Source organism: Nomascus leucogenys, chromosome 13 (assembly GCF_006542625.1).
Source record: "Nomascus leucogenys isolate Asia chromosome 13, Asia_NLE_v1, whole genome shotgun sequence".
In the NCBI taxonomy this organism is placed as follows: Eukaryota; Metazoa; Chordata; class Mammalia; order Primates; family Hylobatidae; genus Nomascus; species Nomascus leucogenys.
Window position 1 is genome coordinate 100,312,463 of NC_044393.1, and position 26,930 is coordinate 100,339,392.

At 36.2% G+C, this 26,930-nt stretch overlaps 1 protein-coding gene across 15 annotated transcripts in view; it reads right to left on the reverse strand.

Annotated features, from left to right (window-relative positions):
- The window catches only part of KMT2C (lysine methyltransferase 2C), a 306,019-nt gene that overhangs the window by 58,831 nt on the left and 220,258 nt on the right, over positions 1–26,930 (reverse strand). For 10 of the 15 annotated variants that reach the window (XM_030826214.1, XM_030826210.1, XM_030826209.1 and 7 more), the window contains 10 exons: positions 26,460–26,672; positions 13,748–13,876; positions 11,566–11,685; positions 9,395–9,525; positions 5,477–5,657; positions 2,121–2,225; positions 1,736–1,783; positions 615–785; positions 439–471; positions 219–338 (listed from right to left, as the gene is read on the reverse strand). In XM_030826214.1, the coding sequence (XP_030682074.1) occupies positions 219–338; positions 439–471; positions 615–785; positions 1,736–1,783; positions 2,121–2,225; positions 5,477–5,657; positions 9,395–9,525; positions 11,566–11,685; positions 13,748–13,876; positions 26,460–26,672 (1,251 nt within the window). The remainder of the gene's footprint in view (positions 1–218; positions 339–438; positions 472–614; positions 786–1,735; positions 1,784–2,120; positions 2,226–5,476; positions 5,658–9,394; positions 9,526–11,565; positions 11,686–13,747; positions 13,877–26,459; positions 26,673–26,930) is intronic. The other 5 variants (XM_030826223.1, XM_030826217.1, XM_030826221.1 and 2 more) reach the window with 3 other exon arrangements.

The window sequence follows — 26,930 nt, forward strand, 5'->3', positions numbered from 1 at the left end:
TGGACATAAGGATAATTACAGAATTACAGAGAATTTCAGGGAGACCGCTATGTGACTGAAGTCAGTATTTTTCTATCATCACAAAAGGGTTTTTCTCCCTATCAGTTTGTATATGTGGCTACTAAAGAACAGGGCAAAACTTGCTTGTGTGTGTTTATGTGCCCACATATATACACACGTGTATGAATATAATGTAGAATTATAAAGTCGTAACATACCCTGATTGTGTATTGGCAACAGCTGTGTTGGTGGGTGAGGCTGTGGCAATGGAGTTGGCTGAGTGTTTGCAGGACTAAGTACAGCTGTAAATAAGTCTTCAACATCTTTCCCGCCAAGCTCTAGGAGATAAAACAATAATAGTAACAAGATTAAAAGACTGGTAGGGTCATGGTATGGGGAATGCCATTTTCATAAACTAGAAAATCAAAACACATTTACCTGGAATTTTATATAATTTTCCAAGAATTGCTCCTAGAATAAATTAAAAAAAAAAAAAAACAGAAACATTAACAGCTACTAATTCAATATACTGATACAAAATAGTATTTAACTGACATAGAAATAATTAGAAGTTAAATTATAACCATGCAAAAAGCTTTAAAAATCATATTTACTCAGGTCTTTTAGAAAGCCTAGATGTAGGGCAAATATTTTACCATCTGTGACCATTTTGTCTAGTTCGGGACTGAGGATCCCATCTAGCTGTTCTTCACTTAATGGTCGTGAACTCTGATTGACACTTGGCTGAGGCAAAGAGGAAGGATCATCAGTGACAGGACCAATATCTACAAGAGTAAGGAAAATAAATTTAAAGGTACATTCAGAATACTCACACAAAAATGTATAGCACTATTTACCTGTACTTAATATATAACAATATGATTAAAATAGAGACATAAAGTCTGTAATTCTGAATCAGAATTCTCATATCAATTTGGAGAGTCACTCAGTAAAAATTAGGCACAATATATTTGTATTCAGTGCCATATAAAGTTCTATTTTAAGTAAAAACATTTCCTGAGGAATAAAAGAATACATCTGATTTTAACTTGCCAACTTCTGCCAAAACAAAAAAGCTTAAGATAGGAGTTTATGAGAAATCAGTATGCACATAATTGCTTTAATTTGGAAAATAGTGTTATCAAATGTACAGTTCAATTATTATGCACAGTATGTAAAAAGGATTATGTTTCATATAAATTAATGAAAAGCCCTAAAATTCTCAGTGTTTAATATTATCCTTTGTAAATAACTTCAATTATAGGTAATATTTTTAAAGTATTCTGTAGGCACATTCTAATTATGTACATTACATTTTATAAAATTATAACATGCTGTAGCACACATTTGTAAGAGTCACATGTAAAAGTGGTTTATCATCTACATTTTTTTCATGCTTTCTCAATATTATTACTATTAAAAAGTAAAAATTTAGTCTGTTCTTATTTGATCTTATATTAGGAACTAGCTCTACAACATTTAGGTAATATTATAAATCACATATTAACAAAAATAAAATTATTCATTAAAGAAGAACTACTGAGAAAGTCACCCAAAGCACAGTACAGCTATACTATGCTTTAGCCACACACAAAAAGGGAAAAGCAAAGTATGGATTAGTGACAAATTAGCACTACTGATAAACAACATGCACCTACAGGTTGTTTCAGCTGAAATCACTATAAAAAAAGAAGACTACTTCTAGTCAGCCGTCATCCATTGCTCAGTTTCTTACCAAATGGAAAAGGTGAGCTCTCAACCTGGAAAGTGCATAAATCAAGACCTATAAGACCCAAACCAAATAAAATGGATGATTACCACAAGAGCAGGAAGTGAGGGAAAATACAAACAAAAGAAGAAACAAGATACAGCAAGACTTTAAGGCAACATGCCTTAAATGTGATGCAATTAGAAAGACAACAGAAATTAACTAACTTGCTATACCCCTCCTAAAGCAGGAAAGCTGAGGTAGATCAAATAAAATGCTGAGTTCTTTAACAAAGCCAAAAACAAAAACAAAGTTACTGGGAAACAGACAAAAGGCTAAACTTGTTCCACACATCATACACCTCTCGCTCACATCAGAAACCGGAAAAATGGTAAACAGTATTCATATATACCTGAATGATCAACTGATTTTGCTAGATCATCTGAAATTATTCCAAGAATGTCATCATCTGTGTTTAAAACTTCAGAAATATCAGCTAATGGGTCATCAGCAGGACCTAAATATAGTAAATATGTTTTTTTAAATTTCAGTATTTTCTCAGATATTAAGCCATTTGCTAAAAACCTAGAGTACAGCAGATACTGAGTGAGGCAAGTGCTAGAATAAAAACCTGAGACTCTTAATTTTACAGTAAAAATTTTTCATAGCAAAGGAGATAATGTTTTGAATTACAAAAATTTACTAAAAATTCAGACTATTTTGTCTTGTGACTAATGTATATTGAGACAAAATTTAAAGACCTGTAGGCAATAAAAGTGAAACAGAATAAATGCTGTAAGAAACAAAGCAAAAAAAAAAAAAACTTTCATTAAGAAAGTGGCATGTCTAAAAGTGACACTGAGAAATTAAAACACAGTAGGAAAAGTTAAAACATGAAAGACAAACCTATCACCCTTTAGAAATTCCATATGGAGCACAAGCCAGGTACCACCTAGTAACTACTTCCAGCTTTGCTGTTCATACTGATTACTCATTCACTCATTTATTTAAAAAAGTATTTCACTACCCACGGGACTGTGTCTATGGATCACGTATCAGGCATTGCCCACTCAGCAATGACTGAAACAAAGTGCCTGCCCTCAGAGGGCTTACTTTCTCAGGGTGAGTTAGTAAATAAATGACATCACTGTAAGTGCTATTTAAAGAAAAAACAAGGAAAAAGGATTAAAAATAAGCTGCAGGGATGTTGTGTTAGACAGAGTGGTCTATGGAGACCTTTCGGAGATGACTGAGCATAAAACTAAATGAGGGAGTAAGTCATATGCACAAAGATGGAGATAACCCTCCAAACTAAGGCAAAGCAGACATAAAGCCCCTGGGGCAAGCCGGGTTTGCCAACAAGAGAGGCCAGAGTGGTAACAGTCAGAAAAACTGTGGTACGGATAAAAAAGAGGCAGCTAGGGCAAGATTATGTAAGATTTTAGAGATCATGGGGAAGACTGGGTTTTATTCTGAAGTGTAATGAGAAGTTGTTGGGAGGCTGAAAGATAGGAGATGACTAATATTTTAAAGGGAACATACTGGCTGCTATATGTAGAGCAGATGAGGGGTGGGAATTAGAGAGGGGCTGGCAAGATTAGAAAAGGGCACTGGTGCAGTCTGAGAGGTGAGGTGATGACAGCACCAGGGTTCTAAGGAAAGTTGAGACAAGTGATTGGCTTTGGGACGTATTTTGAAGGCAGAGACAAACGTGGATGAATGAAAGGGAAAGAAAAGTCAAGGAGGATTCTAAGGGTTTGGGGGCTTAACCAAGAAACTATTAGAACTCTTGTTTAGGCTAGCTTTAATAATTATATTAGTCATTCAGTAAAGAGAAACTGAAATTTTTAATCCATCTCAAGTTTATTTTTACTTAAAAGGGGGAGGAAGGCATAAATGTAATATTCCAGGTCAAATACTTCTGTCAAACAGTCTTGTTCCCATTATATAGTTTTCAAAATGTAATTCATATATAACATATCACATTAAGTTTTACATGCCCAAATACCCAGGAACTTTTTAGAGAAAATTATTTCAATAATGACAACACTGCAGTTCAAAGAAAAAAATCCTGGATAATTTTTTTAGGAGTCATATAGCAGTTTTTTGTTTTAAAGTAATGGAATTCTACTATACAATTATAACTAATTTTTTAAAGACTGTTTTACAAGTTTGCCCCTACCTAAAGGATTTTATATCTGAATAAATCATTAAAATTGATATAACAGGCTATAATGAATGACAGGTTAAAAAAAGCCTTTAGTCATTAATTTTCCATTATAAAGTGAAAAGAGTGGTTTAATTGCAAAGAACAATTAATCTAGGTTTTGAAATGGGTATATTTTTCTAGTCCTCCAAGTTTTGGCCTTATTGTAAAACTGTTCTCTCTTCAGTATTTTTGTGGAAAAAATAATCAAATAAAGAAAAAAAAACTTATATCAATATCTTTCCTATAAGTTCTCTGTCCAATTTCATTCCTTTTCCTTTTAAAACTCAAGTGCAAAGAGCTCCTATTTAAGTCTTCAAGTGGCTAGTTATGATAGTTGTAAGATATACTTTATCGTAAAATATCCTTTAAAGGACCCACAGGTCTTTCATTATACATTATTTTTAACAACATACTGACGAGGACAAGAGCAGGTCAATACTTAAAACAACAGAATTAAAGTAGGAGTTAAAAAATATGTAAGATTGAACAAACAAGAAGCAGGACCTCACTACCAACAGTGAGGCAGACTGGACATGCACATGTGTCCAACACAGGGTTAGATTGCTTCTAATTATTTCAAAAAGTCAAAATCAAAAATAGCTGTCAGTATTTCAATTCAGGATAATGCCAAGTTAATGAAGCATTAACTACTTAACATAAAAAGTCATTTTTCAGTGGAAGATTGCTTTAAAATTGTTTTTCAAAATGAGTTTATAAAATTAACTGAGTAACAAAAGCAATCAATGGTAAAAAAGGAAGCTTACCAGAAGAACAATAATTTACAATTGACAGAACCATAGGGGAGAAGTGCGAGAAACACTGATCATGACACTTACCTACCCAATGAGTTAAACTCCTAGAGCCTTACTGACATTGCTGTAACTCTGTAAATATATCAAGTTCTCATACCTTTCTCTGATTGTTAATAGTTCCTATAGGCACTGCATTTAGGATAATGGTTCTCAACCGGGGGTGATTTTGCCCACCAAAAGGTATTTGGCAATATCTGGAGATATTTTTGATCATCATGAGGCCAAAGATGCTGTTAAACATCCTTCAATACACCAGAAAGGCTCCCTCCCACAACGAAGAATTACTGGCGCAAACTGTCAGTAGTAAGAAACCATGACCTAGGGCAACAGACTTCACTGTAGTAACATAGTATGCCAGCAAGTTCCCAACTACCCCCACATCCATTTTGGTTTCTCTGTTTTGAATTTAAGCTGTATGATTAACAAAAATCTATCTTAGATTTTTAGTCAAAAAGTCACTGTTGGCCAAATTATAACCCCTCACATTGCCCTCAGTAAAGTGTAAACCAAACGTTTTCCTTCACAACTCTTGATGTTGCTACTAGTTACACAGGTAAATTAACTTGCTACATCTTATACACCTGTCCACTTAAAATAGTTCCATTTACTGAATGTAAGTTATACTTCAATGCAGTTGATTTTTAAAATGCATATGAGGCCAAACAAAAACATTTCAAAAAGATTTAACTGAAAGGAAGATGTATGTTATATGATATAAAGAAAGTATCTGTGAATAATTCTACATACCGTGAGTTCCAGATTTTGTTGGAGCCGAGGATGAACTAAGTAGTGGATCTAAGGAAGGATCCAAGAAACCTGTGTTCATGTTTGTTTTATATGAAAGCTGAGCTGCATCTTCTGATGGATTATCTAAACTTATCTTGCTTTGTCTACTTGTATCTAGAAGATCTTTTCCAAAGAAAGCTTCCTAGATGAAGATAAGCACATATAAAAATGGTTAGTTAGAAAATTCTAAAAAGACAATAGATTATTCTGTCATGGTTTTTGACAAGGAAGCAGAAATAACAGAAAAGGTTTATATTTAATAATACAGAAACTGAATACAGAAGTATAAAAAAATAGAAATATCCTGTCAATTATTTTATATAGATTCTCCTTATTTTAAAAATAAGATTTTTTTGGTAGCTTTACTAGAGACAAAATTATGGAAATAAAACCACACAATTATACCAAAGATTTCTAGAAACTGCAGAATAGCTTTATGAATATTATTTTTATAGATTACTTGCAGAGGACAGCATAAGACTCTGATCTACAGCTTTAATATTTACTTCAGGTAGATTTGTAATCTATTGATTCATATAACCACGCTTACACTATAAGACTACTTACACCATTAATCTGAAAGAGAGTTTTATAGTCAGTTTAGCCATACTATGTGTGCAATATTTACAGCTGCTAAAGGCTTATGGTTTTCTATTTATTTACGCATATTAACATTTTTCCATTTCAATATACTTTCAAGCTGGGTTCCTTGCAAGTCCAAGATCTCTCCAAAATTTCTCAAAAACCAATACCAAAGACAAAAGGGAAGCACAGGTCCACCCCTTTACCCAGCTTCAACCCAGGAACTCTGCTTTAGTCTATATCCTACGATGTGGTCTATCTGGAAAAAGGATCCTGCATACAGGACAATTTTGCAATACAACATTTAACACATTCTTGCCAAACATGCACAAAAAAGTTCACTGTAGCATATTTTGTAATGTCAAGAAGTAAAAATGGCCTTAATGTCTATCAACAGGCATAGAACTATCCACATTATAGACACCTACATTACAAAATACAACAATTTTTAAAAAGTATATAGTTCTATGTTATCAAAGAAAAAGCCCTAAAATACATTACTAAAAGAAAGTTAGTTGAATTATACATACAGTAAATTATAAAATACAGGTCGGGCACGGTAGCTCACGCCTGTAATCCCAGCATTTTGGGAGGCCGAGGTGGGTAGATTACTTAGGCCCAGGAGTTAGAGACCAGCCTGGGCAACATGGCAGAACTCTGACTCTACACAAAACACAAAAATTAGCCAGGCATGCGCCAACATGCCTGTAATCCCAGCTACCTGGAAGGCTGAGGCACGAGAATCACCAGAAGGCAGAGGTTGCAGTGAGCTGAGATCACATCACTGCATTCCAGCCTGAGTGACAGAGTGAGACTGTCTCAAAAAAAAATTAGAAAATTCAAATCAAGATGATTATAAGTTTGCAAAACTAAATTATAAAAAAGTTTCTGAAGGATAAATGCCAAATTATTAACAATACTACCTTTTGAGAAAAGAGACTGGGAGTGTGTGAACTCTGGTGGAGGTTATGATGTATCTGATTTGAAATGTTCACATTTTAAATGAAAAAGTTGTCTCACTATGAAAAATCTAAAAATCAGCCAGGCGCGGTGGCTCACGCTTGTAATCCCAGCACTTTGGGAGGCCGAGGCAGGCAGATCACAAGGTCAGGAGATCGAGACCACGGTGAAACCCTGTCTCTACTAAAAATACAAAAAAATTAGCCGGGCGTGGTGGCAGGCGCCTGTAGTCGAGTAGGTGCAGCTACTCGGAGAGGCTGAGGCAGGAGAACGGCGTGAACCCAGGAGGTGGAGCTTGCAGTGAGCCGAGATTGCACCACTGCACTCCAGCCTGGGCGACAGAGTGAGACTCCATCTCAAAAAAAAAAAAAAAAAAAGGAAAAAAAAGAAAAAAGAAAAATCTAAAAATCCACAAAACTAGACTACCAGGCAGAAGAGGATTCATTTCTTATAATAAGCAATGCTTTTATCATTAGAAAAAATGATGAACAGCAGAAAGCATTTTAGAAGTTTAGAGGTCATTTATTTAATGCCTTCAGTATAAATTTGAGAATCTTAGATCATCATCAGCAAAAATTCTAATGACTCATGACTTTACTGGTGTTTATCAAAAACTGTGTCACCCTTATTAATTTAGTGGGTTTTACATTCCCTATATAACATAAAGAGGTGGCTCCATCCACATCGTCCCTAAAAGTCCAAGAAAACAGTACCATTAAAAAGGCCTCCCTCATATCACACATACAGACACACACTGAAAGTTACTGATGTGCAACAGGGGAACAAGACAGCCCAGGAGACTAAGATCACAGCAGTAATTGGGAAATTAGACCTAATAATTTTAAAGACTCTTTTGCCAAAGTATTAAATGGCCAGTTTTCATACTTGCATAAACACCTAAAGAAAGCTTCTTAAATTTATATTACACTTTACAGAAGGATCAATAGGAGGAAAGGCAGGTTGCCATCACAATATTCCTAGAAAGGACTATTAAGAAGGGAGGTAAAGGGAATCCCAGGAGAAAACAACAACAAAGATGAAAAAAAAAAAAGGTAAGCCAAACTATAAATGGATTTTTTTCCTGACCAATTAAATGATTGTTTAAAAAAAAACAAAGGTGCAAACCTAGGATATAAGAGATTGAGGGGAAAAACATCTATGAAGGATATACAAAAGATAAGGCACAGGTTAGGCACTTTACATACATACTCTTACTGAACTTCTGAGCATTTCTGAGAAGCACTACTATGTCACAAATGAGGAAACTGAGACACAGAGATGTTAAAGAGAACAAAATCACGCAGCTAACTGGTCGTGGAATGGTATTTAAATCCTGACTTTACAGGCTGAACTCTAATATGAACACTGCCATTAAGATACTAGTAGCTACGAAAAAGAAAATTGAGGAAGTTGTATGTTAGTTGAAAGGCAACGTATTTTAAAACCAATTAAACTAGTAATACCTAACTGGAAAATTGATGTAAAAAATAAATACAACTCAGGCAATGAAAGGTTATCTAGGTTATCTATGTAAGCCATAGCTTCTTAGGAGGAACAGATCAGATGAATAGTTGTCTACACTGAAATTAGGATGGACTCTCAATGATAGTCTGTTCCAGTTCAATTTTAACACATGAAGAAATAGAGACCAGGAAGGATGAATAACATGCTTAGGAATTTACAATTAGTTAGATGCAGAGCTAGATATTTAATCTCAGTACAATTTCTAATATTGAGCTGTTTCCATATCACATGGCCTTAAACTCTGACTTAATGTTTACAAGATGAACTAGAAAAAATTTTTTTTTGTAGTCTACATCTATCAAACATAATTTCTTCATACTGAAAGGTATTTTTCTGATGTGTATTTTGGAAAACAAAAAGAATCTCTGGTTCTCCAGGCCTCTAAAAGTGGTTAATGATTATTAAAGCTGTAACTTTGGCTGAAAAGCCTATCTTTAATCAATGAATGTAATTAATGTAACCTGTATTGGCAAAGGAAATTTCAACAGAACTTGGGTGTGGGGTATACATAGCTATCAATGGCTTGGAAGATTGAGTTTTTCCTATCGCAAAGTGTCCTTGTTACATCTTATAGAATACTTACAAGTGAACAACTGGGATTAAAAAAGCAATTTATGACAAGCATCAAAGCACACAAAAAAGTAAATTTAATTTTTATGGACCCCTGGAAGGTAAAAATGGCATTTATGATGACTAAATGAAAACAAAACAAGTAAAATATTAACAAAAACAACAAACCTATGTTTTAAAACTCAATACAGTTTATTTCCTCAATTAACGAACCATGTAAAATAATGTAAAGCAAAATATTACTTGTAAATAGGCAGGGAAAGTTTCTTCAAGCTTATTTTTCCTTTTTCGGTATCTCTTCTTTATTTTTTCAGTGCTTTCAGTAACAGAAACAGATTCATCAACTAAAGTATCTGGTAACTGCTCACTCCAGCCTGAAACAACAGTCACATTTATAAATATGTGGCATTTAAAATTTCTAGACAAACCCACTGAAGGTAATTTTATACCCTACCAACATACACACAGTTTCATATAAACAAACAAGCTTTTTGAACAAAAAAATCTCAAATCAAGTTTGTTACTTTTAAGTGCCGTAAAATTTTCATTTCATGTCTATTTAGTATTAGCATGTTTCCTATTTTCTTAATAATCAATTTCTTTACAAAGCAAAAACGTATTTATTTAAACATATTTTGTTAAAGAGTAAAATAATAATAATAAATACCCAAAGCTCATGAGTATGAGGAAATGGCAACTTATAAACTATTAAGGGAAATTCTGTGGGTATAACTTTTTTGTAGGGTGTATTGAGAATACTCAACAAAAACCTTAAAGAAAAAGTGTGTCCTTTAATATAGCAATTCCAAGCTCAGAAATTTATTATAAATTATTTGTACGATATACACATTGTGAAAACATGACTATGAATATGCTAATAAATATGCAATGAACACTCATTCTTGAAATCAGAAATGGAAATAAATTTGGGGACTATGAAACTAGCAAAGAAGAACACAGCTTAAATTTGACAAATAAACAATCAAATGATATTCTCAGATGCTTCATAACGGCAGGGCAAATGGCACATCCCTTCTGAAAATCAATATGGGCACTCTACCACCAGACTACATTAAGTGAATTGACTCTTCTGAAAACTAGAAATAGGCAAACATTTTTTACAACAATCTTTTTAAATGCACCAGTAACCTAGCCAGAACATAAGGAATCCATGAAAAACAAAAATTAAGGTAAATAAGGAACCACAGAAGTAAGCAAAAAAGTAAAAGCTCTCCGAAATTTGCTGAAATCCAACGACCTCAAACTCCAATTTTCAGAGCATTGTGAGGAACAGGGAATAGAAGACAAAGCTTAAGGCCTCTCTCCAAGGCAGACAGGCCAGAGGTGACTTGCATAAAGGTGAGTCCTTCAGGGACTCCATGCTCAGGGTCAGTTTAATAAGAAATACACCTTCACACAAACCATCACTCGCCACCTCCTGCTCACCACCAATAGCAAAAAAAAAAAAAAAAAAACTCCTGGCTGGATGCAGTGGTTCAAGCCTGTAATCCCAGCCACTCGGGATGCTGACGCACGAGAATTGCTTGGGACGCACGAGAATTGCTTGGACCCGGGAGGCGGAGGTTGCAGTGAGCTGAGACGGCACCACAGCACTCCAGCCTGGGCAACAGAGGCAGACTGTCTCAAAAACAAAATTTATTTTAGATATCAGCTGGGCTCACATTTGTAATCCCAGCACTTTGGGAGGCTGAGGCAGGAGGATCACTTGAGCACAGGAGTTCTAGACCAGCCTGGGCAACAAAGTGAGACCCCGTCTTTGCAAAAAGCCAAAAAATTAGCTAGGCATGGTGGTGTGTGCCTGTGGTCTCCAGCTACATCAGAGGCTGAGGACAGAATTGCCTGAGCTCAGGAGTGCAAGGCTGCAGTGACCCATGATTGTGCCACTGCATGCCAACCTGGATGACATAGTGAGACCCTAAGATTAGATAGATAGACAGACAGACAGATAACAATTGAGGTGCACTGTCACTTGAGAATTTCAAATTATATGATAAGTAGCTAAAGCAGTCAAAGAAAGGCTTTGGAGATGACCAGAAAGTACCTTATGTAACTAAGATATTCAGTCCCTAAACCATTTATATTTAAATATAGAAAATATATTTAATAATTTGATACAGGAAAAAACAGCTTGTCAAAAAATCTCAGAAGAATAAAGTCTATTGGATTTAAACCATTTCCTTATCAAACCTGATTACTGTATTACAGATATGAACTCTATACGCACTCAAATCCTTTCATCAATAAAAGGCAATAAGACTCTTATTGAGAAACAGTAAGAGGCAATAAGCCTCTTATTGACTGTAACATTATTTAGGATAGTTCTTTCCAATAGAAATATCAAGACCAAGGGGTTACATGAAAAAAAAAAATTTTTTTTTAAGTCAGTACTATACCATCATCTCTGCAAGGTAACTGCTCAGAAATAGAGCCTGAGGAATCTTTTCTGATCACAGATCTTTTGGTTTTCCCTTGCCCAGTTCGACTTCTTTGCCGCACCATAAATCCACCAATACCTATCCAAAAAAGAAATTGGGTAAACTGATAAATAATTTCTCCCTACATTTCCACAGTACATAGGATAAAACTGCTTTATCTTGAATAGTAAGTCATTTTCCAAAATTAAATCTGTGCTAATCTAAATATAACCTGATTTTAGGTAAAATAGAAGTTAAAAACCAAAAAAAAAAAAAAAAAAGACAAAGCCACTGTTATCACTTATCAAACAGAATACAAAAAGACCTGTGTGCACTTCCTCTTCTAAACAGTATCAGTGTAAATATCAAACACTAAGTTACGCTGGTTTATCTATTTGACAAATATTAGTAGCTCATACATCAAATAACAGTCATGCACTGCATAATGATATTGGTCAACAAAGGGCTGCATGTTAAGGCAGTGGTCCCGTAAGATTATAATGGAACTGAAAAATTCCCACCATGTACAGACATCACCGTAGTTATAACACCATAGCACACTTTTTTAAAATACATTTAGCGTACCATACAGCCTAAGTGTGTAGTAAGCTATACCATCTAGGTTTGTGGAAGTGCACTCTATGATGTTCATACAAGGATGAAAATGCCTAATGATGTATTTCTCTGAACTTAAGTGATGGATGACTGTGTCTGTATATTAACCGGCTAACTGGTACATTAGCTGGAGGATAGAAGACACAAACTACCTCGATGACACAAATATTCTTTGACTGATATGATATCAGGGGGATGGTGTCTGGTACTCCAAGATATGAGGGCATTTATACATGGGGCACATAGAGCCCTGTGGTTAAGAGCATGGAATCTGGAGTCAGACTATGTAATTCTGCTTACTCACTAAATACTTCTCAATGCCTCAGTTCTTTCACTGGTTAAAAATGGGGGTAAGGCAAAGCAGCTTCTCATACATATGTTAAAAGGACAAATAACATAAGTGAAGTGCTTAGAATAGAGGTCTGGTACACAGTCAACACTATAAGCTTTTGTGAAATGATATTGCTGTCTAGCAATATACTCTGTGACCTAATGGGTCCCTCAGTAAGAGGGTTGACTTCCATGTGAGGCAGAGGAAAAGAAAAAAAACAGTAAATACAAGTTCCTGGAAGAAATCTGCAATGTGTAAAAAAGTACACTTGTAAGCCTCATGATTAGGAAGAAATGAAATCATTTTCATAAAATGATTTAGAAGCAACTAATCTTAGGTCCTTATTGTAGATATGACCTATTTAAAAGACAGGTTATCTTTTAAGGTCTCACGGAATACGAATGAAGTAAGAAAGTTCTTCCTTACATATCAAAAGGGATTTAGATCACTCTTACCAATAAAATATAAGCAATCAGAAGCATAAAGATTGTACGAATCCAATTTAAAACCTCATTGGTAAACAGACATTAATAAACTGCCTAAGGAAAGCCTACTCAACACCTGTGAAAAGCGGGAAAAAAATTTTTAAATAAATGCATAAAAGCCTACAACTTCTGTATTGTGACAATTTCAATAATTTTTTCCAATAAGGCAAATAAAACTGACAAGCAAGACCGCTTTTCTCTCCACTCCTGAGGCAGATAAGAAATGAGTGTTTAATCAGTCATGGTTTTTAACTGGACTATAAATTCTAGGAGCCATAATAACTCTGTCTTGTTCCCCTTCACACTGTATACTTACTGGCACCCCTGCATAAACACTGAAATAAGTTTTTTCAAAAAAAAGATATTAGAAAGTGAATACAGAAAATTAAAAGCGTTACAGAAGTACACATCCAGAGGAACTATATAAATGGCCTTCGAAGTCCAAGTAGGAAGAAAAGCCAATCTAGTAAAGCATTTAATAAAATGGTTAACATTTGGGATAAGGCATTCAATAATGATTCATTGTGAAGTATTCACATATTCAAAATAAAGAACTCTTGAGCTAAAAAGTCATATTCAAATAGTTTAGTTCTTTAATTTCTATGCACATATTTTTGTTTAGACAGTTCTCAATCCTGAATATTTAATTTAATTGAAGTCTTCAGTATTGTATTTTTCTTAAATTAACCAAGTGTTGATGATATTGAAATGTCTACCTCAGGCACTATACCTGGTCTGTATGGTTTCCTTTTTCTCTTTTTGACACCATCTGTTCCTTCCACTCCCTTAGTTTCATCATCCACAGCTTCCCGCTCAGGACTAGATTCTGATTTTCCGTCACAATCCATAAGTTCTCCTTCTGGAAAAAAGTAAATATATACACAAAACTGGAAAAATCTATCAAATATATAATCCCTACATAATGGGGAATACAAAGTAGGGTTGTTGCTGGGCCATTTTAATTGTACATCCCTGTTGGTAGGGAAAGTATGAAAGGAGATAGAAGAAGCCCCAACTGGTTGTAGAAATTGTGCTGCTCAGTGCAGTGTTCCCATGAAATAAAACAATCAGAGAAGGGGAACACAGAACTCAGAAAGAGTTCTGTTAAGTGCAATCCATTTGCACTTAACAAATTCACTTGCTTTTTATTATGTCTTCAGGTCCAGGTCTCTAGACTAGAACTCTCTTCTGAGCTTCAACCACAGCTACAATTGAATATTAACTAGTTACTGAAAACTGTATATCCAAAATGAACTACTAATTTAAAATAAACTTTCTCCTTTTTCCCATGTTACCTATCATCATTAAAAGGCATGGAAATGTAACCTGGAGAAGACAGAGGCCTGGAAGACCACCTTAATCATTCCTAATCTCTTTCCTCCTACAATCAAGACTCCTCAATACCTCTGAAATGCATTTTATCACTCTCTACTACCATCTTGGTCCAACCTCAGATGACTCACTATTAATACAACATGCTCCTATCTAGTTCCCCACCTCAAAGCTTACCTCTCTCCAATCAGTTCTTTAAATTACTGCATAAATGATCTTTCTATAAATATGTATCAATTTTCTGCTTAAAATCCTTTCATGTCTTCCCAATGCCCTCAAACTTCAAATTGCAAGGCCCATTACAACAGTCTCTTGTAAACTTTCCAGCTTCATCTCACTCCCACCAGTGAACTACACTCAGTTCTTTGAATGTATCAAGCTCTTTCTTCCACTATCTTCCCCAATTTCTGCCTTCTACCTATCTTTCAGGATTTATTCTAAAGTTCACTGTATTAAAGAATTCCTGATATTTAGATAAGATTATGTCAAACAGCTGTATGCTCCTATGTATGAATGTCATGCTTCATTTTTATTGGTTCTTTAAAATCTGTGTCCCTGCTAGACTATGTTCTCCATGAGAACAGGTACACAGATTTTCTTAGTAACAGATGTATTGTTAGTAGGATACCTAATACATGTTCAATAAACACTTCACTGAATTAGGTAAGTGGAATGCTTGGAGAATGCTATTTTAGATAATGCTATTTTAACACTATGGTAATCAAACTTTTCCAAGTTATATATGCTTTACATTGTACTACAGGAAAAAGACATATTTATCAAATACATTTTAAAATCAAGTTGTTAACTCCTTCAATATTCTCAGTATTAGAGATGACATTTCTGTAATGGCATGAACAGGGTATTTGTCTTTCGTTTTTTATTATATTTGGTCTATATTTGAGGCCAATTCCGTAACAATCTGATAATGGCTATGGACTTATGACTAAACCATGAAAAGTAAAGTTTATAGGCCAGGCACGGTGGCTCATGCCCATAATCCCAGCACTTTGGGAGGCCAAAGCAGGTGGATCACTTGAGGTCGAGTTCCGTACCAGCCTGACCAACATGGTGAGTCTCTACTAAAAATACAAAACTATCTGGGCGTGGTGGTACACGCCTATAATCCCAGCTATTCAGGAGGCTGAGGCAGGAGAATTGCTTGAACCCGGGAGGCGGAGGTTTCAGTGAGCCAAGATCGTGCCATTGCACTCTAGCCTGAGCAACAACAGTGAAATTCCATCTCTCAAAAAAAAAAGAAAAAAGAAAATTACTGAAAAAAAACAAGCACCAAAGATGACAATACCAATTGTTTACCTTCAAATAAACCCACCTAAAAGTTTATGACAGGGAATTTTGGGTTAAGGTGGCAGACTAAATTCATATATTAAAATTACATTCTCCTGAAACCCGACTAAAAACACACTGAAATAATCTATTTTTAAAAGATAAAATCAAGCTGTGGCATGGTGGCATGCCTGTAATCCCAGCTATTTGGGAGGCTGAGGTGGGAGAAGAGAATTGCTTGAGCCCAGAAGGTTGAGGCTACAGTGAGTTATGATCACACCACTGCATTCCAGCCTGGACAACAGAGAAAGACCCAATCTCCTTAAAAGAAAAAAAAAAGACAATAGGAAAGGAGAAAACTTAACAAAGGCAAATTCTCAGTTGAGAGCAGAAAGAACTGAAAAAAAGAATCCAGTTTATAACAACCCTCAGAAGGCTGAGAAACTAGGAAAACTGGCTACCTTTGGAAATAAGTGGGAGAAAACCGAAGCAACAAGAGATTTAATTATCTGCAGAAGTCATACTCCCTATACCTGCTTCCTAGGTTTACACACTGAGAAGCTGCTACTCTCATTCGTGGGATGTAGGATTCCTGGGTGACCTTAAACGGAACAATGGGATGAAGATTGAAAATAGGACCAAGAAAATATGGGCATACTAAATGTGGACAACCCCATCCTGCTCCCACTGCCGGACCCCACGTTTCCCCACTAAATTCTCAGAAAGCTAGCAGCCAGATCTCCAGCCTCCAAGTATGAGGTTTGAAAAGACTGTTGTGGGGAACCTGATCAGTATAAGAAGAACATCTAAAGATACTGAAACCAGAGGGTTCACCAAATGGTCAGCACAAATCACCCCACTAAACTTACAAATCGACAAGCACCACCACATACTCAAAGCTTTCTAGTCAACTACTTAATTCCTTTTTTTAAAAATAAAAATACTATCTATCCAGTCTCCATCTTTAGTTCTTCACTTTTAATCATGCATGTACCATAAAGATTATCTGACGAGGTCTATAACAAGCTTGTCCAACCTGCAGCCAAGATGCTTTAAATGCAGCCCAACACAAATTCATAAATTTTCGTAAAACATTATAAGACTTTTTATGAGTTTTTTTTTTTTAAAAAAAGCTCATCAGCTATCGTTAGTGTATTTTATGTGTGTCCCAAGACAATGCTTCTTCCAATGTGGGCCATGGAAGCCAGAAGATCTGTAACACTCCTGATCTGTAACATAAAAGACAGAGACCTGAGAACATAAAAGACAATTTGGAATTAACAGACTAAGTAGGAAGAAAAAAAACCTTAAAAAAGATTAAAATCCACTGAGGGATAATATCAGATACCCATGAGGCAAGAATAGGATGCTACAAAAGAAACATTCAAAGGAAGGAAAGAAAGCTCTTGAAATAAATAACTGAAATAAAAACAAAACTCCATAGAGGAAGATAAAATAAGGACATGAATTGGAAAGAAACAGAAAAACTGAGTACATTTCACATCTGAAAAGCAGAATTCTGGAAAAAGAGAGGGAATTGTTATCAATAATATAGTTCAAGAACATTTCCTACCACTGAAGGATATAAGATAGCAGACTGAAAGAGACCACTCAGTGCCTAACAAAACAGATTTTAAAAATCAAAAATAGACAAAACAGACGTTATCCTCATGAAATTTTAGAACACTGAGGACAAAGAATTTCCTAAAATCTTAAGAGCTTCCAAGAAAACACAGGTCACATAGAAAGAACCGAGTTCTTCACATACTAGAAACTAAAAGACAGTGGATCAATTGACTAAAAATGATAAATGAAAATGTATTTCCAATCTGGAAAATATCAGTCAGGTAGGAAGGTAAAATAAAGACATTTTCAGAAGTATATAATGCCCAAAACTTACCTTCCACACATTCTCTGTCAGGGAGCTATGGAAGATACGTTCCACCCAAATTGAGGGAAGAAATAAAGAGAAATTCATGAAATTGCAGAAAACACATGTAACACAGGAGAGAACAGAAGATGATCTCCAGAATGATGTAGAGGAAATCCCAAAATTAATCATATGTAATGGTTTGTGGCCAAGGATAGCACTGGATCTAGTACAAAGACCACCTTTCACCTGAAACAATGCACACAAGGACAGTAAAAACCAAGAGAGCACTTTTATTGATGAGGTTCATAGTGACACCAGTAAGCATACATGTTGAGACAAATGGCATAAAGTAGCACATACAGTGCCCTAACACAAGTGGTATCACTGAAGGCTAAAGTCTCTTCTAACCAACATCTTCACAAGGGCCTTCCGATTCCCACAGGCTGCAATAAAGGAAAAGACTGTATCGGCCAGGCACAGTTTCTCACGCCTGTAATCCCAGCACTTTGGGAGGCTGAGGCGGGCGGATCACGAGGTCAGGAGAGAGAGACCATCCTGGCTAACACAGTGAAAACCTGTCTCTACTAAAAATACAAAAAATTAGCTGGGCATGGTGGGCGGGTGCCTGTAGTTCCAGCTACTCCGGAGGCTGAGGCAAGAGAATGGCATGAACCCGGGAGGCAGAGCTTGCAGTGAGCCGAGATTGCACCACTGCACTCCAGCCTGGGCAACAAAGCAAGACTCCGTTGAAAGAAACGAAGAAAAAACAGAAGAGATGAGACGAGACGAGGACAGAAAGACAGAAAAGACAGGACAAGAAAAGAAAAGAAAAGAAAAGAAAAGAAAAGAAAAGAAAAGAAAAGAAAAGGAGAAAGACCGTATCACCCAAATATGAGAAATTCTCCCATATATACATACTTGTGTCTAGATGACTAATCTCTGGAAAGTTATAAGAAAACACTGGTTCTTTCCAAGGAAGGGATGGCCAAAAGGTAGACTAACTTAACATTGTTCACTCTTCTTAAGACCTTTGTATTTCTTGTATCATGCACAGGTATTGCCTATTCAAAAACAAACCTACGACAGGGAAAGACTGAAAGCTTTTCTTCAATATCTGGTACGAGGCAAGGATGCCTACTCTTAATACTTATATTCAACATAGACCTAGCCAGAGCAATCACATAAGGAAATAAAAGGCATCAGCAGAAAAAAGAGGGTAAAATTATCCCTGTGTGCAGATGACATGATCCTGTATGTAGAAACCCCTAAAAATTCCAGTTACTAGAATAAATGAATTCAGTCAAGTAGCAGGATACAAAATCAATTTACAAAAATCAGATGCATTTCTTTATACCAATAATGATCTGAAAAAAAAATCAAGAAAACATTTCCACTTAAAATAACATCAAAAAGAATAAAACACTTAGAAACAAATTTAATGAAGGAAGTGAAAGCTTTATATACTAAACACTATAAAATATTGACAAAATAAACTGAAGACACACAGCCAGGCATGGTGGCTCACGCCTGTAATCCCAGCACTTTGGGAGGCCAAGGCGGGTAGATCACCTGAGGTCAGGAGTTCAAGACCAGCCTGGCCAACATGGCGAAACCCTGTCTCTACTAAAAATACAAAAATTGGCCAGGCGGGCATGGTGGCAGGCACCTGTAATCCCAGCTACTTGGGGGCTGAGGCAGCAGAAATGCTTGAACCCAGGAGGAGGCGGACGCTGCAGTGAGCTGAGATCATACCACTGCACTTCTGCCTGGGCAACAGAGCATGACTCTATCTCAAAAAACAGAAAAAAAACTAAAGACACAAATAAATATAACAATATCCCCATGTTTGTGGATTGGAAGAATATTGTTAAAATGTCCATACTATCCAAAGTGATCTACAGATTCAATGCAATCCCTATCAAATTTCCAAAGGCATTTTTCACAAAAATAGAAAACACAATTCTAAAATTTGTATTAAATCATAAAAGACCCTGAATAGCCAAAAGAATCTTGAGAAAGAAAAACAAAGTAGAAGGTATCACACTACCTGATTTCAAGTTATATTACAAAGTGATAGTTATCAAAACAGTATGGTACTGGCATAAAAACAGACACATGGATCAACGGAACTGAATACAGAGCCCAAAAATAAACCCAAGCATATATTACGAGCTAAGTTTTGACAAGTCCAATAAGATACAATAGAGAAAAGATGGTGTCTTCGATAAGTATTGGTAAGAAAACAACTAGGTATCTATATGCGAAATAATGAAACTGGACCTGATGCCTATCTTACACATCACACATAAAAAGCAACTCAAAATGGATTAAATACCTAACACCTGAAACCATAAAACTCCTAGAAGGAAATATAGGAGAAAAACTCCTTGATATCCTCCTTGACAATGATTTTTTGGATATCACACCAAAGGCTCAGGTAGCAAAAGCAAAAATAAGCAAGTGGGACTACATCAAGCAAATAAGCTTCTGCACAGCAATAAAAATAAAAATAAAAATAAAAAAAACCAGGGTAAAAAGGTAGCACAGGGATTAGGGGGAAATATTGGCAAACCACACATCTGATAAGGGGTTAAAATCCAAAACATATAAGGAACTCACACAACTCAGTAGCAAAAAAAACCCAAATAACTGGATTTTTAAATAGGCAAGGACCTGAATAGCCATTTTTCCAAAGTCACGCAAATAGTCAAATGGCATATGAAAAGATGCTCAACATCATAATCGTGAGGAAAATGAAAATTAAAACCACAATAGGTATCATCTCATGTCTCTTAGAATGACTATCATCAAAAAGGCAAAGACATAAGTGTTGGTGAGGATGTGTAGAAAACGAAATCTTTGCACACGGTTGATAGGAATGTAAATTAGTATAGCCATTATTGAAAACAGTATAGAGGTTCCTTAAAAAAAAGACAACTACCATAAGATCCAACAATGCCTCTGTTGGGCATATATTCAAAGGTAATAAAATCAGCATCTGAGAGAGACATCTGCACTCCCACATTCATGGCAGCATTACTCACAACAGCCAAGATATGGAAACAAACTAAGTGTCCTAATGGACAATTTACTTACCCATTCAAGGACAGATGAATGGATAAAGAAATTGTGACGTGTGTATATACATATATTAAGTCCTCCCTTAATGTCATCAATAGGTTCTTGGGAACTGAGACGTTAAGCTAAATGAACATACAGCAGGTCCTCAAGTAACACTGTTTCCTTCAATCTAATTTTGGTATAATGCAAAATGGAAAAAAAAAATCAGTTTTGTCATACTTTTTTCCCCTCTTAACCAGAGTTTCTAAGAACCTACTGATGACAATGAGGACCTTAACTATACAATAGAATACTTAGCTTTAAGAAACGAGATACTGCCATTTGTGACAACATAGATGAACCTGGAGGAAAGTATGCTAAATAAAGTAAGCCAGACACAGAAAAATAAGGTATGATCTCACTTAATAAGCAGAATGGGAGGCAGGGGGGTGAGAAGCTGAATATATAGAGAGTAGAATGGTGGTTATCAAGGGTCTGGGGGTAGGGGATGGGTGGGATGGGCAGAAGTAGGTCAGAGGATACAAATTTGAAGTTAGGTAAGATGAATAATTCTAGAGATCAAATTAATACACAGCATGAGAACCACAGTTAATAATATTGTGTACTGAAAATTTGCTGAAAGAGATTTTAGGTGTACACACACAGAGAGTAACTATGGAAGGTAAAGGATACAGACATTTATTTGACCACAGTAATCATGTCACTATGTATAGAAAGCATGTTGTATACCTCAGATATGTATAATAAAAATAAATGAAAAAAAAAAAAACATATCCTACCTGCCAAAAACAGTTTCAAATACATTATGTCTTTGGATTTAGCAAGGAATTCGCCTTTGCAGGCCCACTTACGTACAGCATTATAAATATACCAGGTGATTCATTGTACTATTCACAGTAAAAGATTGAAAGAAACCCAGAGGTCTATCAACAGGGGAAAGAACTGGTAAATTAAGTTGCTTATACTTCCATACAAAGGAATATTTGCAGCTATAAAAAAAGAAAGACAGTAAAAAGTACTAAGACAAAAGGAACAAAAAAAAATACATATATATACACACACACACAAAATACACACACACACACACACACATTTCCTTGTACATGCATAAAACACATCTGGAAGTTTACACAAGAAACCTCTGAGGTTTCTGGAGATGTAAACTGGGGGCATGAAGGCAGAGGAAATGGAGAGACTTCACTGTTTACCTTTTTATTATTTTCCAATTTTAAATCATTTGAATGCATAACTTGTCTAAAAATCAAATTTTAAAAGTTGAGAGAATTAACATTACAGAAAGTAACAAACCTCAAGGAAGCAGCCACCTTCACCAGATGGAGAGTTTACCTCACTCTTCCCACTCTCCAGTAGTTACTGAATGCCAGTCTCCTCCCTCCACTCAGTCTGCCCCACCTGCTGGCCTTCTAGGGCCTCAGTGCAGTCCTATTCCCACACCTCCAAACACATCCATACACTGTGATGGTCGATCTGGGACCACCAGTTGAGAGGAAATGTGCTGTGTTTCCACTCTTGAGACAGAGTGTTTTTATTTTATTGAGGTTTGGGATTTTTTTCTTGCACTAACAGGGTTTCTAGATCCCAGTAGGTGAATGAGAAAGAAGTATCTTTTATTGCATAAGGAATTTGTTTCTGATACACCAAAGTGATGATGTATGACTTTTCTTAAAGAAGTGGTTATTAGAAGAGTTAAAAATCAACAGAAACGAAAAGTCATAGGTATTGTTCTAATACTCCAGGAACATCACAGTTTGGATTCTGTAGATGTGTGTAATACAATGTGTAATATTACATTCTGACAACCTCAGGTTGAAAACTGCACAGCTGAAGATCACTTATAGTCAATACTAGTTTTCAAATTTTAATTTTAAATTCATCAAGTCTCTCCCTAATGTATTGTACTTTTTAATAAAGGAAACTGTCAGATATGCTATAATACAGAGGTAAAAGTTTATATACTCTTTCATTATAATTTTTCCACAACTTCCAAAATGAAGAAAAAGACATGGAAACATTAAGTTCAGAGAATAATTGTGGCAGACAATTCCCTCATCCTAAAAGTTCAATTACCCCAACACAGGCATAATTTCTTACTAACTCAAAAGGAACTGAATTCACATATAAAGACAAGCGTGGGATTCTGTTGAGTTCTGTTGGACACAGAACACAATTGCTGAAGCACTGGTTGAGCACTTGTATTCTAATAGCTCACAGTTACTGAGCACTCCATGTGTGGGAAGAGCCAGTGCTGGGTGCCTGGCATGCATCCTTGCACCTCATCAGCACAACTAATCTATGGGCTCATCCTGGTTCACCCATTTTATAAATGAGAACACTAGCATTAGAGAAGTTAAAAAATTTTTCCTAAAAACATCCAGAGTAGGTTTCATCATTGCCCACTACTTTATAATGCTTTCCCAAGAGTACTGAGACATTATCAAAACACGTTAGTGAAACAGTCTAAAACATCACAAATTTTAGGTTTAATACAAAATACCCAGAAAAGGGCAGCGTTATTAGAAATCTCAGCATAATGTAATAATAAGAACTTATGATGATTGTATTCTTTTCCTATTTTTTCTCCTGTAAAGGCATATGAAATACCATAAAACTTATTTTAGGGGGGTGTGTGTATGTGTAGTTTCAGGATAATATAGTAATCTAAAACATTTTTAATATGGCAAAATGTGACAATACTAAATTTTTAAAAGGGATTTTTATTTAGCAAACAGAAAGCAAAAATGTTGTCCAAGTAACATGCATTTATTTTATCCCTAGGAATGTACCTTTCCTTCTGCAAAGGATGTGAGATCCTGACACGTAAATGACCATGAGGGACTAGTCATGAAAATACTGTATATTCAATTCCTTAAATTCTAAAATTGTCTTAGCATTTAACATCCAACACACTAAACAATCTTTTTTCATATTCAATAAAAATAAGGACAAATCAGTAAATTCAGATGGGCTATTTTATCACGTAAATTTAAAAAAAACAAGGGTAATTTTTCAACTGATTTTCTTTTACCCTGATACGAGTCAATGAGAAAATATGAAATTGAAACATATCACCATTTCTCAGTGTTTACAAGTGGTAGTCACAAGGAAAACCTTCCAAGGTCTTTTGTGTTGTTTTTAAAAGGTATTATAATCTCATAATTTGGGAAACAATGTGTACTATTATCAAGAAACCTTTCATATTTTGTGAAATGGAGCAGTTCCCAAATTTAAGAGACTATGGAAACCTTTTTCAGACATTTTTTAACATCCTCAGAAATCGAAATTCTTGTTAATGCTGATCTGATCAATTCCTCCTAAGCATACGGACTATTTCTTTGCAAACTCCAAGCCCCCAAATCAAATTACCTGTTCAACTGTATCTGAAAATCAGTTACATACAAGCATCAGAAAGTGTTTCTCCCGGTAACACAGACCCAAAACACACCACAAAACAAAAATTATCAAGAACATACAAAAGATATATCTTTTTATTTATTTATTTATTTTTTGAGATGGAGTCTCACTCTGTCACCAGGCTGGAGTGCGGTGGCTCGATCTTGGCTCACTGCAACCTCTGCCTCCTGGGTTCAAGCAATTCTCTGCCTGTGCCTCCCGAATAGCTGGGATTACAGGTGCCTGCCACCACGCCCAGCTAATTTTTGTATTTTTAGTAGAGACGAGGTTTCACCATGTTGGCCAGGATGGTCTTGATCTCCTGACCTCAGGTGATCCACCCGCCTTGGCCTCCCAAAGTGCTGGGATTACAGGCATGAACCACCGAGCCCAGCCACAAAAGACATACCTTTTCAAAGCCACAATTACCCCTCACCTGGACCACTGTTTCTCACTGATCTACCTGTCATAACTCTTGCACCTAATCATCTACTTATATCATAGGAGAGTGTTCCTCTTAAAATATAAATAAGATCATGGTGTTCTTTTCAGGAACATTCAATGGCCTCCCATTCCATTGCTATTAAGCACAAACTACTGACACATCACCTTATGGTTGTGTGAGATATACTGAGCCGCCCTTCTTGTCCTCACATCTCTCATCTTCTCACCTTCTGACTGTCCCTTCTGCTCACTCTGTTGGTCTCCACAACACTCTTCAAACATGCTCAGCACAATCTCACCCAGAGCCTTTACACTGGCTTCCTCACTGTCTGGGACGCTCTTCTCTCAGGTAATCAAGTGGCTCACTCACTCACCTCTTTAAAATCTGTGCTCAAATACTGCTTTCTGTTCATATGGACCCTAAACACCCGTCTGTACTTCCAATTCCTTTTTTTTTTTTTTGGAGACGGAGTGTTGCTCTGTCACCCATGCTGGAGTGCAGTGGTGCAATCTCGGCTCACTGTAATCTCCGCCTCCCAGGTTCAAGCAATTCTCCTGCCCTGGCCTCCCGAGTAGCTGGGATTACAGGTGCATGCCACTGAACCCGGCTTATTTTTGTATTTTTAGCAGAGATCGGGTTTCACCATGTTGGCCAGTCTGGTCTCGAACTCCTGACCTCAAGTGATCTACCTACCTCAGCCTCCCAAAGTGCTGGGATTACAGGCATGAGCCACTGTGCCTGGTCAGCCAATTCCTCTTAATCAAACTTTATTTTTACCATGGGACTTGCCAAATACATTATAATTAACTGCTTTTTTTTTTAAGAGTTGGGTTACCTAACGTTAAAATATAAACTCTATGCAGAGAATTCTACCTGCTTTGTACACTGATATGATTTCCAACATCTGACATACAGTAGGTATTCAATAAATTCCATTGTCTCAAAGCCAGCTGCAGTGGCGCATGCCTGTAGTACCTGCTACTTGAGAGGCTGAGGCAGGAGGATCACTTGAGCCCAGGAGTTGGAAACCAGCCTGGGCAACGTAACAAGACACTGCCCCTTAAAAAAAAAAAAAAAAACTATGAAATAAAATATAATGGAACAGAAATAATTATCACTTCATTTCTGAATCAGTTGAAAATAAATAACCGCCCCAAAAATAAGCAAACCTACAGTAATCCTCTTTAACCCATACTGGATTTTAAATTACTATTAAAATATTTTGCTATCTCAAGAATTCAGCAGGCTGAGCAGAGCAGATGGCTTGAGCCCAGGAGTTCAAGACCAGTCTGGGCAACATGGCAAAATCCCATCTCTACAAAAAAAAAAAACAAAAAACAAAAATTAGCCAGGTGTGGTGGCCCGCATCCATGGTCCCAGCTACTCAGGAGGCTGAGGTAGGAGGGTCGCGTGAATCCAGGAGGCAGAGGTTGTAGTGAGCCAAGATCGTGCCATTGCACTCTAACCTGGGCAACACAGCAACACCCTGTCTCCCAACCCCCCCCCCCCAAAAAAGAATTCAGCTAGAAAAACCTTATATTTACTTTGATCAAGAAAATGTTTATAAACCAATAGTTTATGATGCACACTGGTGAATATGAAGTTATACCTTAAGTAATATTAAATGACAGCTTTTCCATTTCTAGAATGTATGCATCAACTACCTTAACTTAAACATGGTACATTATCCAAGCTCACAGTATCTGAGAAGGTTTATGTCGTTATCTAGCAAACTAAAGTCAAGCCCTCTGTATTTCCCCACCTGTGATCTTCAAAGATATGGTGCTCCTTGAGATTTCTGTAAGGTAGGTCTGTTCTAAAATGTGTGAAAGGAAGAGAACCTGAAAAGGCAAGGTCTAAGAAGATCACTCATTTGGAAATGGCAAGGGTCACATCAGGGATTATCTAAGTCAGTGCGATTTACCCTTTGGTAAATCATACACATATTTCAAAAGTTACTTTATATGCTTTAATTCTTGCACACATATTTCATGGAAAATAAATTAGTATTACCTCGACTATCATCCATTTCACCATCCCTTGAATGCTCTGATTGGATGTCTGGAGGGGTCTGAAGGACGGCCACGCTATTCTGATTTATAATCTTCAATTTCAATTTTGGTTTTGACCGTTTTCTTCTTGGAACTGTAACTGTGAGGCTCTGTAACTGAGTCATCCCTGATTCAGTCAAACACACACCATCCTGGGTATAAGTCTTGGGTGGGTCTAAAATTACAAAATCCCAAGAATACAAATTTAAACTTTCATTTTAAATTTGACTGATTACTGTTTCAAAATACCCATGTCAAGGGAATGTGTAGTTCTAGAAAGCAATTACATATCTATGAAATGCATGAATAATTAACTTCATGATACCCAATAAAAACTAGGAAAAATAGGTCAAACTTCCTTGGATTATAGGCAGAAAGATTGCTTGTTTTTAAAAAATGATCTTCCTGGGCCGGGTGCAGGGGCTCATGCCTG